Here is a 13,251-nt window from a genome sequence, read left to right as displayed (position 1 = left end):
AGGAAAAATACAAGCTTTAAGAATTCACAGTGTCAAAGCGACATCTGGTGTCCGATCAGTGTCTGTGCATCCATTTTTTTAACCTGAACTCTGTTTTACGTGTTTAATGAAGACATATTCAGAACAAACTCTCTGAAATGATTAGTAATAAAGGGGTCGATACTTGGGATTGGGTGTGTAAAGCACAGTGAAGTCCCACCTGCTTCCTGTAGCGGCATCACTTCATCTGATCCCACAGAGTCCCACCAGAAGGAGATCAGATGTCTTCAACAGAAACAACAGCCAGAGGAGCGGATGGCAGGTCACCTTGACTGCAGCTGAAAATAAAAACAACGTAAAGAAGGAAACATGCTAAGATGCAAACATGTAATACTCTGAGTGGAGAGGTTTTCACTTTTCATCAGCTTGTCTTGTTATTTTAAATCTCTGAATGGCTTCAGAAAGAGTTTGGTTCATTTATTGGATTATCTCAAACTCATTTCACCAAATTTACTAATCATATTGTTGGACAGATGGATATCAGAGCCTCAGATTCAGGAGGAGCTGCATTGTTTGTTTCGTCCCTCATTATGGAAAAACAAAGCAATTTACTTTTATACATGTTTGGGTTCAGAGCAAAACATTTTTAAATAGTTTAAGTTGGAATTTCTTTATGGAAGATCAATATCAATTATGAAAGTCTTCTGGTAAATGTCATAATGTAAACAAAAGAAATCTGCAGGATATTTCCCATAATATCTGACTCAACATCTTTCAAGCTTTAAAAGAAAGTTTTGTACACTTGGTGAACCACGCTGATCTGAAATACAGAAAAGAATAAATATTCTCACAGTCACAAAGATGAAAAATAAAAAGGAACTTATTAAAATTCAAAGATAGAAGCCAATTAATATATTAAAAAAGTTTTCGGTTAACACCAGGTTAAAAGTGCAGATGATAATTATTTGAGATGAATACTTATTCCATCCAGCAACGTTATAAAGATTGCATTATGTGCTTGATTGCATATGATCAATGCATATGAAAATACATGATGTGTGTTGATGATTATGCTGATGGCTGTAGACACAATGTAATGTTTGGTGACAGCCTGCTGTTTTTATGACTTTTATTTTTGTGTTTTTATTATGTAAATCATTTTTGAACTGCCTTGTTGCTGAACTGTAAAATAAACCTGACAGATTGAAAACTCACTTTGTGAATTATTAAATAATTTATGAAACAGCTCCGCAGTAGATTTGTTGTCACTTTAACCTGATTTTTTAAATCCCATAAACAGAAGAAATATAAAAATATCATCATATTTATTACAATATTTTATGTGCCTTTTATATCTTTTATGACTATATCAACTGTTTCAAACACAGAAGTCCTAAGATATTTACAGAGTTTCATTGTTCTGCATTTAAACCCAGATTAGAGGAAACGTTTTCCGGCTCTAACCTGACTCTCCGTCAGAGCAGCTCTGAGCGCTGCAGTCACTGCATAACGAATAAAAGAGCGTTTTTACCTTCCCGTTTCAGAGCATCACAGTGACTCTGCAGTTTCCAGACGTCCCATGTTGCGTCCCTCAGCCTCCAGTTTGTCACCTCCTGCAGTGGTCAGCTCACATGCCGCAGCCTGTGCAGCGAACAGCTTGTGTCCGGCTGGCTGGGAGACGCTCAGCCTGCAGCAGCTGAACTGACGGCTGGAAACTCGATCTGAGCTAAAAATAAAAGAAACGCCAGCAGCAGCAGAGAGAGAGAGAAGCTGGCTCTCCCTGTTCTGGTCAGGGTACAGATGCATGCAGGGTTTATCATATGTCAACATTTCCTTGAAGCCCCCCCCCCCTCTGCTGCTTCGCTGTTTATGCTGCTGCTCTGTCTGATTTCTGTTCTTGTTTGAGGTCGAAGGGGCAGGGACGCTTCGCTGCAGCAAAACTCCCAGATGACCACATGGTGTTCAGTCTGACCCGGCGGGGTCAGAGGTCATTCATCACGCCAGCGGCAGGGCCAAGTCAGGCCTTCAGCCAGCATCTGCTTTATGAGCCTGGACTCCAGATGGACCGGGCCGCTGCCTGGTACCAGCTCACACAGATTCACTCAAATCTGTGGATTATGTCTCAATTATGGTAAAAAAGAAATAAATAAAAAATGAAGCATGTTCTATAGAGGAGATCTGATGTCAGTAGCATAATTTGAAGCTTAGAGAAATATAACTTGTTCCTTCCAGAAGTTGTAGATCCAGCTTCATTGTCTGTCTTCACATTTCCCCGTCTGGAGAAGCCGTGCAGCACGTCGCTGCTCCCTCTGCAGTCTACAGTCTGGATGTTAAAACCTGCTTTGCTGCACTTTTTGTTAGCAAGTCAGTAATATCTGATGCCATAAATCATGATGTCTTTTAGCAAAGAGTTGAGTTCTGGTTCTATCAGACAAAGCAAACAGCTGGAAACTTTCCACAGACGTTTCATCCTCAGTCATGGATGCTTCAGATGTTTGTATTTTATATGTGAAGTTATTTTTGTGGTGAAAACATGTGAGAAACGACAGCTGAGTAAAAACAGCGCCTCCTACAGTCACAAGAATCAGAGGTCTGTTGACAAAAACTGGTTCAGTTTTCAGTTTTTACTATAAATGCTATTTTTATTACTTTTAATATCAAAAGCAAATTATTTGTTTCTGACCATCAAACAGAAAATGTTTGTATTTCAGAACAAAAATCAAATAAAGAATTTTTCTTTGTTTTCTGATGAAAACATCAAAGATTCAAATCTGTAAAAATACAAAATAAATGGAGCATTTTTATAGCAACAACAAATCAAACTGCTGACAGAAGAGTGTTTGTCCTGCTGGGACGTCCCTGATCCAAACCCTGAGTCCCGTCCAGCTTGAGCCGTGACCTCTGACCTGTAGGACATGATCTGTATTTACAGACAACATGAAACCCTCCTGCTGCACGTGACAATATTTACTTTCACCTCAGGGTTTGCTTGCTCTTCACATATTTGTTTAACAAAACACAGCGAGGTGATTTTAGATGAAGGACATCAGACAAGAAGAAGAAACAGATTTTAAACTCAAATGATCTTTTTCCTGAAGGAAACCCTCCAAAGCGTCCCAGTGTAACTCGGCGTGGACGGTCACGTTGCTACGGAGAACGTCTCATCATCTCAGGTTTCTGCTGCCTCCCAACACGCCCAGCGCCGGATTCTCACTCTAAATTTAGCCGCCTTAAAGTCAGATGAGACAGCAGAGGGACAGCTTACCGTAAAACCTCAGAGGCTCTGAATGTCTGATGATTCATATCTGAAGTTCTGATGGATTAGAGTGGAGCGGTCCTGCAGGAGAAGCATGGTGCCGGTCCGGAGTCCAGAGTAACTCCAGTCTGCAGGAACTTTCCTGGATCTGGGAATGTCTGGGCTTTTCTGCAGCAGCTGTTTGAATATTTCCCCTGCAGAACGATGAGCTGCTGGACGTTTTTAGTCGCCTTCAGTCTTCTTGGTGAGTCCAGCATGAAAATGCTCTGAGCTTTCAACCGGAACCAGCCAGAAGGGGCACGAATCGGGTTCATTCTGGTTGAAGTAGCTTAAAGAACCACAAAATGAGAAATCACTGAAACCAAGTCAGCTTAAAACCAAAGGAAATAAAAGATTAAAAAAATAGATTTTTACATTCAGCTCAGTTCAAAACTCCTTTATTTATCCTGCAGGTGAATCAATTAAATGTTTTTGTGACTCAGATCTTCCAAACACCTTCAAACAGTCGAGTCCAGTAGCAGTCAGTCTCGCAGCGTGTCTGAAGAGGCCTCTGACTGAAGACTGTTGCTAACAGCTCAATATCTGATATTCCACAGTAACAAGTCCTGGATGACATCATCAGTTGCTAGAAAGCTGTGCTAATCCACCTCTTTTGCTTTTGCTGCTCCTCTTTAAATCTGTCAGGCTGTTCGGTTGGAGAGACGTTGACCTTTGAACTCTTTCCGTCTCTTCTCTGCATCCATGAAGCTCTGGGATTTGGGGTCAAAGTTCAGGTGTTATTTGAGCTTCTGAGATGCTAATCACCTGCTCTGTTGGAAAAACAATATCTTGTTGCCACGGTTACACAATATAGCAACTGGAAATCATCCCAGCTGGCCAGCATCCAGAACCAGAGGGAGAAACTGTCCAAACAGAAACGATGTGTCCAGAGAAAAGATGAACTAAAGAACAGAAGAAGAAGAAATCACAACCAACAGAACAGCTCAGACATCTGCAGCTCAAATTGTTACCTTAAAACTTAAATCCTGATTTGGTCTCTGATCAGATTCCATGTCTGAACTCATGTACGGCAACAAAAAATACAAAAATCATTGAATTGATGGAAGACAAAGTTCCTCAGAAGAAGAGATTTCTATATTTCTCCCTTTAAAGACAAAACCACAAAACTAACAGGATCACATTTCTGGTTTCATTTCTTTAACATCTGATCTCCAGACTGACTGATAATGTTTGTTGTTGTCTAACTGGTCGGCTCTCCGGTGAAGTGCCTTGGTGCCACGCAGGCTGTGCGGAGGTGGACTCCATGACCGAAGCCGTGGCCGGAGAAGGATTCCTGCTCGGCTGCATTTCCTGTAAGAAGAGGGAGGAAGTGTCGGCCCGAGCCACGGTGGACTGGCACTTCAAACGGCCCGAGGACCACGAGTTCACACATGTGAGTCAGAACCATCAGGAAATCAGCAACTGCTTAAAACAAACAAACAAACAAAAAGACAAGGTCACAAAATCAGAAACTGCTTTAAAAAAAAAAGGTCATTAGCAGCCCGTGTGTCTGGAGGAGGAGGCGACAGGAGGGCCTGATCAGCCAATCAGAGCAGAGATAACATGATCATGTATTTCTATGTCTTTTTTTCTAGCCATAATATCCTGTTTCTCAAAACATATCCATTCAACGGATAAAACAGCAATTTCAAATTGAAACTTTAGCACAGTGTTTCTCCACCCTGGTCCTCAGGCCCCCGGCTCTGCATGTTTTAGATGTGCCTCTGTTCCAGAACAGCTGATTCAAATGATTGCATGACCATCAAGTACTGCAGAAGCCTGTTAATCACCCAGAGATGCAATTCAGGTGTGTGGCAGAAGGGAAATACTTAAAACATGCAGGACAGGGGGTCAGTGAGGACCAGGGTTGAGAAACACTGATCTAGCAGATTATTTAATTATTTCACAAGTCATAACAATTCAATTTTTATCTAAAAATAAATTACTTTAGATATTAATGTGCTACTGTTCAAACCTAAATAAAATATAGTTTATTTTAGCAATTATATAATTAAAAATTAGGTAAATCACATGTAAGTTACGTTAATTTATACTTTTTCTAATTTTTATGGCTTGATTGGTTTTCTGGTAATGTGTGGGATTTGCTTATCAGCAGAAAATATTTTCAATAAATATAAGTAAATAAATTCAATTGGGTTCAATTCAAAAGCTGACCTGATTCATCCCAGATCTTCCACTATGAACACCCCAACGCAAACGTCCTCCATGAAGACTTCAGCGACCGGCTGCAGTGGCAGGGAACGCTGAACGACGACGTCCAGATCGGCGCCGTTTACGTCCAGAACGTCACCTTCAACGACAGCGGGACGTACCGCTGCACCTTCCGCCGCACCCTCTTCCTGCCGCTGCAGCCCGAGAACGTGGTGGTGGAGAAGGAGGTGGAGCTCACCGTGGTGGCCGCAGGTGAGAGGCGCTGGGGGCGGGACCAGCCCAGACCGGTCCAGCTTTCTGACACGTGATTGGCTGGTTTCCTGCAGCCAACCGGGAGCTGACGGCGGTGATCTCTGAGATCGTGATGTACGTCCTGATCGTGGTGCTGCAGCTGTGGCTCATCCTGGTCATGGTCTACTGCTACAAGAAGATCTGGGACGAACACGAAGCGAGAGAGGCGAAGAAAGCGCTGGAAGCGGAGGGATCGTGAGTCTCCACTTCCTGTTTCTCTGTTTCCTGTCTGCTGATTCTCACAGTCTCTTCTGATTTTTCCAGACTGCTGGAGTCCAAGGATCCCTGTGACGGCGTGCAGGCGGAGTAACGCCAGAGCAGATTCAGCACGCTCCGCTGGAGCTGCAGCCTGAAACGTTCATAACGAATATGCTTTTACATATTTGTTGAATCTGAGGTGATTGACAGCGCTAAGCCCCGCCTCCTGGTTCTGATTGGTTGTTTTCGGAGCATTTCTTCAGACAGCAGATCAATCTTTTCACAGATTGTTTCTCTCACAACAAAGTGTAATGATGACAGGTTTGATAAATATGTAAAAAAACCCACATTTTTCATAAAAGTTACTCATGTCAGTTTTAAGAAGTGAATTAACATCCAGACAGACGGATTGCAGATTTATTCTGGATCCTTCAGGAGTTCATCGTCTCTGAAAGGCTTTGAATGATCATGAGGTTTATTCCTGATGGAAACGTCTGACCTGAACCACCAGAACCTCTCAGGTGGTTCTGACAGCTTTATCACTTCAGCTTAACCTGAGACAACATGAAGGACTCTGATGTCACATCCTGTCTGCCACCATGGGAAACCGCCTGATTCGCCAAGCAGAAAAAATATTTCCTTTCTTCTTCTTGTCCGTCTGTCGATCATTTCTATGTTTTCTTATTTCTAGGGATGAACTGATGTGAAAACTTGGACCGATATTAGTATCTGATATTACTACAGATAACCGATATTTATCAGTATTATATATTTCCAGGTGTTAGTTCATCACTGCATGTCTTCCTGTCTCTTCTCTGTTGGATTTTGATTTTATTTTGATCATTTTCTCCCATCTTGTGTTTAATTTATTTAATTGATCCTGATCTGTTTTGATTTCAGTTGTTTATTTATTCATTTCTGTTGCATCCAGTGATCATCATCCCATAGCTTTATGTTCCCCACTTTCACTTTGTCAGATCCTCCTGTTTTCTTCTTGCTCATTTTTGTTCCGTTTCTTCCATTAAATTTTCATTTTCATCATTTTTCCTCCATACAGTTGATTTTAAATTCATGGTAATAGAAAACATGTCCAGTGATTTATACTCTAAAGTTCACTGTGGTGCAGCTACATCTGGTTTTACTAAAACTTGGTTAAAAACAGGAAGTGTTTTTAAATGAAGTCTAACATAGATCCAGTTTTTATAGCTGAGAATAGACAATTTAAAAAAGATTAACCTTTCATCTAGTAATACATACATGATAAACTCTTGAATTTATGTTTTAACATCCTGTTCCTACAAAGAAAACTAAAATAATTTATGCTTAGTTTATTGTTGATCAGCTAAGAAAATGCACATAATTTTTAGTGATTTAATTAAAAACATTTTTTTGATTTCATAATTTTGGCCCACTCCTCAGTCATGATGCTGCCACCGCCGTGCCTCAGCAGAACAACTGAACCTCATGAATCAGGTTTTTATTTAACATTCGTTAGAAATGTTTGATTTCTGTTGAATTTGATCCACTGCAGTTTTTGTCTTTCCCTTTCCAAGAACCAAACCTTCCTCTAGTGCTCAAATGGATCTTCATCAGTGGTTCTCAGGGCTTTCTGGAGGTCAATCCAAGGTCATCTTTGGAGAAGAAATGTTCAGAAAACCTGGAGATTTTTAAGTTTGTCTCCATGGAAGGAAAAACTACAGAACCGAGAACTGGACCAGAACTTTACCAGAATCATCTGGCTCCATGAAAGGAGACTTGCTGAACAAATTCATGCTCACATCAGTGGGGAATGACGTTAAAAAGAAGAAGCCGAGTTCCATGCAGACTCTTGAATATCTTCAGCCGACACACAGCCAGAGGACGTTTGGAGGTGGATCTGCTGTAACCGAATCTCTGCTCCGCTGCAGGTTTTCAGCCTGAAAGCAGCTTTGTTCTCTGGCTGCAGGTCAGCATCACACTGACCCAGTAAGACCAGTAAGAGACAAACAGAACCACTGCATGTGATAGAACCTTAGCTTTCTGATCCAGACTCACACAGATCCAACAGAACCGACCGGTCGGACCCGTGGTTCTTCTCCTGAGCAGCTGGAGGAGCATCTGCAGGGATCCGTTAACCTTTCCCTGCGACCTCCCGTTTCATTAGACGTGTTGACGTGCGGTCTCTACGTGGAGCGTGACCTCGACGGGCGGCAGGGTTCGGAGCGGCTTCCTGCTGCAGAGCTGGAGATGTTCCTGAAGCCCAGCTGCACCAGGTAGGTCCAAACGAGGCTTTAAGCTGGATCTTATCATCCTTCAGACCAGACAAACTGGCTCTGAAAAGGTCGGCCAAGAAAGATCCGGGATTAAAATCTGAAGTTTGTTGGCTAGAAAAAAGTCCTGTGAGGTCTGATTAGTGTTAAATATTCTTCATTATGAGGATTTTTAAAGATAAAAAGATGTATTTTGCTGACATAAAAGCTAAATGTATCATCAGAGTCACATTAAAGATTAATTATTACTCAGGAGTTGAGTTTATTCTCATGGAGGCTTTTCTTAATTCACGTGATCAGATTTATCCTCCAGTGCAACCCAAATACTTTTGGAAATGTTTAAAATGCTTTAAATATTTGAAATTCCTGCATATTATTATAATTTTTTGTACTTTTTATGGCAAACCTATCAGCATTTTCCTTTTATAGAAATGAAAACGATAAGCTTAGTGTTTCTGTTGTTATATTTTGCTATTTATGTGCAAATAAAACCAAAAATAATCCTAGAATAACAGAATCAGAATATACTTTATTGATTTTCAAGGGAAAATTATTTGTCAAGCTACTCCATCCAAAATGTTAAACTTTAGCTAATATAAATATAACATTTATAAAATGTATTTATATATAAATGTATATGCATAATTTAAGTATGAACTATATATAAAATAAAAATAAGCATATAAACAGCTTCAGTAGGTTTTTTCCTCTGGTTGCAGTGCACCGAGTGGCCAGCAGAGGGCAGTGATGCTCCGCTTCAACAGCACCGAGCTGCAGTCTCTCCTGCTCTCCGTCCTGCAGCACTGCCTCAACAGCAGCGGCCTCCAGCCGCCCGGGAACCACACTACCCATGATGCTTTGCAGCAGGCGGCGGCCTCCGCCAGGGGTCGCCCTCAGCCTGAGGAGCTGATGTTCATCCTGCTGGTGGTCGGCCTCTTCAGCTTCTTCACCTTCGGCATCATGCTGAGCTACATCCGGTCCAAGAAGCTGGAGGGCTCCCAGGACCCGTACCACCAGTACATCGCCCACGACTGGAGCGCCGTGGTGGGGCCGCCCAGGGCCGTAGCCGAGGCCCTGCAGCGGGGGGCCCAGGACCCAGTGGTCCTCTGCAACCCTGTGGCTCTGCAGCCGCTGCCGGAATAAACCAACAATTCTCCAGACCTGGAGGATCATCTGAGGATGATCTGCTAACACTGCCACCCTGCTACAGTAAAACAGCCCCTCAGCATGATGGTGCCACCACCATGCATGGCACTGTATGTCACAAAGTGAGATATCCAGAAGATTTTAAATAAATAATCTTTAATGTCTCACAGTAACCAAACATTAGTGTTTGCTCTGTTTTTTTTCCATCTTCTCACCTCATTCGCTACGTTTACAAGTGCCACCCAAATTATAAGTGAACTTTTAAAAAGCTGAAAAAAAAAAAGAAGTGAATTCTGCATGTTTCTATCTACTGGTTTGGAGCGAATCAACCAGGCTACGAACAGGAACAGGACATAGAGGAAAACCACACTGAAGATTTGGACGCTTCCTGAGCTTCTGCAGTTTCTCCTGGGTTTTGTGCCTGTGGTAAGGCACAGACCAGGTTCTCTCCATGTTATTCAGAGAAAACTGGTTTGTGTTAGTTAGCAACATCTACTTCCTGTTTGCTACAGCCAAGCGTAATCCAGACACGTGACGAAGTTACGTGTTCGTACCCTGGTTGATTCTCTCTAAACCAGCAGGTGGAAACACGGTAATTCACTTTTTCTTTTTTGCCACTGTTTAAAAGTTTGCACTAAATTTGGAAACAAAACTGATGACGACCCAACGCTCGGTACCAGAGAGTCCTTCAGTCTGTGTGCAAAGGAGCATTAGAACGGATCATTTTAATGATCATCACATTAAATTCAATAAGAGCTTTCCATACAGGAACAATACAAACATCCTGGGTTGATGATAAAAATTATTCTTTGTTTTCCCTCTTGTGTTTTAGTTTAATTTACCTTTTAAAGGTGAGTAAAGCAGCGGCTGGTCGGAGACTTTTGCCCGTTGCTATGCAGGGTTAGTATCCGAGCAGACTCTGCATCCAGGACACCAGCCCTCGCCTCTTAGCTGGAGTCCTGCCTGCAGAGTTGGCTCTTTTCTTCTCCTCCTTCCTCCGCTCCCTCTCTTCCTGCCGGACCTGCAGAAGCTCCGCCCTCCGTTGCTCGGCAACCCTCTGGGCCTGCACCGCCTCCCGGGCCAGGCTGAAGTGGACCATCTGCATGCCCAGCATGGGGACGATCAGGTTGTAGTCGTCCACCATCTTGTTGAGCTTCGCCAGCTCCTCCTCCACGGCGCCGCAGAGCCGCTCCCAGTGGCGCCGCTCCGCCGGGGTCATGGGGTCGCCGAGCCGCGCCCGGCCCTCCAGCAGCCGGCTCCGGACCCGGGCGGCGCCCTCCCGGATGTCGCGCTGCGTCACCACCCAGGGCGGCTGGTAGCCGTTGTCGATCAGGATGCGGTTGAGGTTGTGGGTCATGGGGTCGGCGTACGGGTTGTGCTGGAACTTGTTGAGCGGCTTCCCGGCGCCGCTCAGGTTCCGGAAGTCTCCGCGGGCCATGGACTCCTGGATCAGGTCCTCCACCAGCCGCTCTACCGCCTGCGTGATCTTGATCTTGTGGCTGCGCTGACGGGCGTCCCGCTCTGCCAGCGCCCCGTCCGCCGCCGCCGCGCGCTCGTGCTCCCTCTGGCGGTAGCTGAGGACCTGCTCGGCGGCCCGGTCCACACGAACCTGCCGGTACTGCCGCTCCCGCTGGCTGGGGGTGCCCGAGCCCACGCCCTCATAGCTCAGGTAGTGTCGGTGCTGCAGAGCGGCTCCTCGGGTCTTGTCCTCGTCGTCGTCGTCCGTCGCTCCGTCTGGCTGTCGGGTTTTACTCTGATGGGCCAGGACGGCCCGGTACGCCTCCTCGACCCGAGCGAACAGCCCGGCGTCGGCGGTGGGCTCGCCGCAGTCTGGGTGGTAGAGCTTGGCGAGGCGCAGGTAGGCGGCCCTCACCTCCGCGGGGCTGCTGCGGCCCTCGGCGGGCAGCTGCAGCACCCTGTAGCTCTCCTGGAGGCTGCGGCTGATCCGACCGTCTGAGCTAAACCACCTGGACGTTCCGGACCGCCGGGAGAACAGGAGGAGACGGCGGCCATGACGGAAACCCCGGCGCCATGGCAACAGCAGGAGACGGCTGGTCATCTCTGGGACCGTCTGCAGATCTTAAAGAAAACGTTAAGAATCAGGAAAATTAATCTGCATCCTAAGTGGGCGGAGCCAAGAGGCACTGAGGGGCGTGGCCAAGACAGGGTGAGCCTAGGAGGTCCAAACGTTTGGTCAAAACGAGGGAAATCGTTGTTGCCAACTTAACTCTTCTGCTAAATTTAGCAACTTTTCAGGTCCTTAATTGACTTTTTGCAAAAACCCATCTCGCAACAAATTTAGACTTTTTCTTTTCTGTAAAGCAACCAGCAACAAAGTGACGTTTTCAAAAAGGCAACTACAAAAACCTAGCAGCTTTTCCCCAAAACAACCTTCAACAAATGTAGCAACTAGCAACAAATTGACTTTTTTCAAAAAAGCAACTAGTAATAAACTTAGCAACCATTTTTCTCAAAAAAGCAACTAGTGACAAATGTAGCAACTTTTTTCTCTGTTATTAGAGACTTTGGCGACGTGTGAAGCTCCAACTGCTCTGCAGAAACCGACCTGAGTAAGTCTGCTGCCTTCAGCTCTTCCTCAGCTGCAGTCAGTCTCTGTCGTCCATTCACTCACTATTCCACCTCCTGACTCGCCAGCAGGGGGCGTGTGTTTGAGTCAGGTGGTTTTATACCTGAACTCGGACTGAGTGACGTCGACCAACCTGGACGCCTGGTTAATGGGACAACAAATTCAACTACAGTAGCCACTGTTTGACCCACAGAGGGCAGCACTGAGACAGTTTCAGGCTAAAATATTGCAAAATTAAATACATTTCCACAAAAATATCACATTTTGCACAGACATATAAAGATACCAGCCTTAAGAACCAATTTAGACAGCTTATCAGCAAAATAACTTGATTTGGGTTTTATTTGATTGGTGCCTTTGAATGATCATTTATCTCCAAGGTAGAAGGAGTGACAATGGGTTAAAAAAAGTCTGATTTTGGATCACCTTCTGAAGTCAAGGGTCAGGTAAAGGGCAGCAAACATCTCTGCAGACCCCACACATCCTGGATATGAACTGTTTAGACTTATTGATGCCTTCAGAGCATCTGAAACAGTAAAAGTTAAATTATTGCTTGTGTGCAAACCTGCTGGATCTGAGCTGAGAAACAATCGGTTTTTACAAACTACCAAGAATGATGGCAGGAGCTTCTTGACCAACCAAATATTACTGGGTGTTTACGGATATACTTCAGCCTAACTTGATTTTATGTGATTTAAAAAAGACACCATCAATAAATCCATGTTTTTCCCTAAACTTTCTTTCATGATCCTTAGTTCTGTTTTCTACTAACGCAAAATCATCTCAGATAAACCATAAAAAGGCCCAAAATAATCTGACATTGATGCTAATGACTAATGTGTGATAAACTCGCCGGGTGACACAAGTCCAACTGTTTCTGATTTATTACCACAGATTTAATTGCGTCCAGAACAATAAAGAGTGTACTGGCCCTTTAAGTCCAAGCAGACACCAACTTCAGCCTGAATAACACCTGCAGGCATTTCTCTTCATAACACCTGTTCAAAGCGCCATCTGTCTCCTGAAGTTTCTTGAAGCAGCTCTAGACATCAAACCAACTCTGTGGATTCTTCTGATGTCACGTTGAGCAGCCGGTTCAATAACAGCCTCATTGTTTGGCTAAAATAGTCAAACTAACGGCGGATTTACAGAGAAAAACACCGAGAAATGTGACAGGAAGCTGCGGCCCAGACCTGCTCTCTGTCCGGTCAGGAAGCCGCGTCCAGGCTCCGGGAGCCACAGGGTCTCCAACCGCTGGAAGTCAGCTCACCTGAGAGTCCGCTGTGTTGTTATGTAGCTTCTTCTTCTTCCTGCGCCTCTCCGCCGCTGAGACT

General features: G+C 44.4%; 3 protein-coding genes and 1 long non-coding RNA gene across 8 annotated transcripts; 2 read left to right on the top strand and 2 right to left on the bottom strand.

Annotated features, from left to right (window-relative positions):
• Positions 1-2,623: 2,623 nt before the first annotated feature.
• LOC106909648 (sodium channel regulatory subunit beta-1) lies at positions 2,624-7,479 on the top strand. 2 transcript variants are annotated; one of them, XR_015765623.1, is made up of 6 exons: positions 2,624-3,479; positions 4,501-4,667; positions 5,464-5,698; positions 5,773-5,932; positions 6,002-6,134; positions 7,355-7,479. XR_015765623.1 is itself a non-coding variant. In XM_014976057.2 (5 exons), exons 1-5 carry the CDS (start codon positions 3,440-3,442, stop codon positions 6,045-6,047), a joined length of 648 nt encoding a protein of 215 aa, XP_014831543.1. In that variant the 5' UTR covers positions 2,625-3,439; the 3' UTR covers positions 6,048-6,976. The 2 variants fall into 2 exon arrangements, 1 of the variants encoding a protein (XP_014831543.1); XM_014976057.2 differs by lacking the exon at positions 7,355-7,479 and having other exon boundaries at positions 2,625-3,479; positions 6,002-6,976.
• On the bottom strand, positions 3,657-5,577 carry LOC106909650 (uncharacterized). The gene is made up of 2 exons (XR_015765626.1): positions 5,450-5,577; positions 3,657-4,696 (listed from the first exon to the last, which is right to left on the bottom strand). It is a non-coding gene; the product is annotated as an uncharacterized LOC106909650 (long non-coding RNA).
• Positions 7,480-8,057: 578 nt separating the features above from the next.
• Positions 8,058-9,344, top strand: LOC106909649 (potassium voltage-gated channel subfamily E member 1). The gene is made up of 2 exons (XM_014976060.2): positions 8,058-8,187; positions 8,904-9,344. Exons 1-2 carry the CDS (start codon positions 8,162-8,164, stop codon positions 9,325-9,327), a joined length of 450 nt encoding a protein of 149 aa, XP_014831546.1. The 5' UTR covers positions 8,058-8,161; the 3' UTR covers positions 9,328-9,344.
• A 125-nt stretch (positions 9,345-9,469) lies between these two features.
• Positions 9,470-13,239, bottom strand: dnajc28 (DnaJ (Hsp40) homolog, subfamily C, member 28). Of its 4 annotated transcripts, none has more exons than XR_015765622.1 (3): positions 13,111-13,229; positions 10,173-11,409; positions 9,470-10,023 (listed from the first exon to the last, which is right to left on the bottom strand). XR_015765622.1 is itself a non-coding variant. In XM_088013979.1 (3 exons), the coding sequence occupies exon 3, from the start codon at positions 11,387-11,389 to the stop codon at positions 10,232-10,234; it is 1,158 nt and encodes a 385-aa protein (XP_087870105.1). In that variant the 5' UTR covers positions 11,390-11,401; positions 11,897-12,058; positions 13,111-13,211; the 3' UTR covers positions 9,470-10,231. The 4 variants fall into 4 exon arrangements, 3 of the variants coding, with proteins under 3 accessions (XP_087870105.1, XP_014831540.2, XP_014831538.2); XM_088013979.1 differs by adding an exon at positions 11,897-12,058 and having other exon boundaries at positions 9,470-11,401; positions 13,111-13,211; XM_014976054.2 differs by having other exon boundaries at positions 9,470-11,401; positions 13,111-13,239.
• Between the last annotated feature and the right edge of the window lie 12 nt (positions 13,240-13,251).

The sequence above is a fragment of the Poecilia mexicana genome, unplaced genomic scaffold (assembly GCF_051168715.1).
Source record: "Poecilia mexicana isolate PSO_F unplaced genomic scaffold, ASM5116871v1 scaffold_16, whole genome shotgun sequence".
NCBI classification, from domain to species: Eukaryota; Metazoa; Chordata; class Actinopteri; order Cyprinodontiformes; family Poeciliidae; genus Poecilia; species Poecilia mexicana.
The sequence above is the reverse complement of the archived record's forward strand: the minus strand, read 5'-3'. Positions and strand labels throughout refer to the sequence as shown.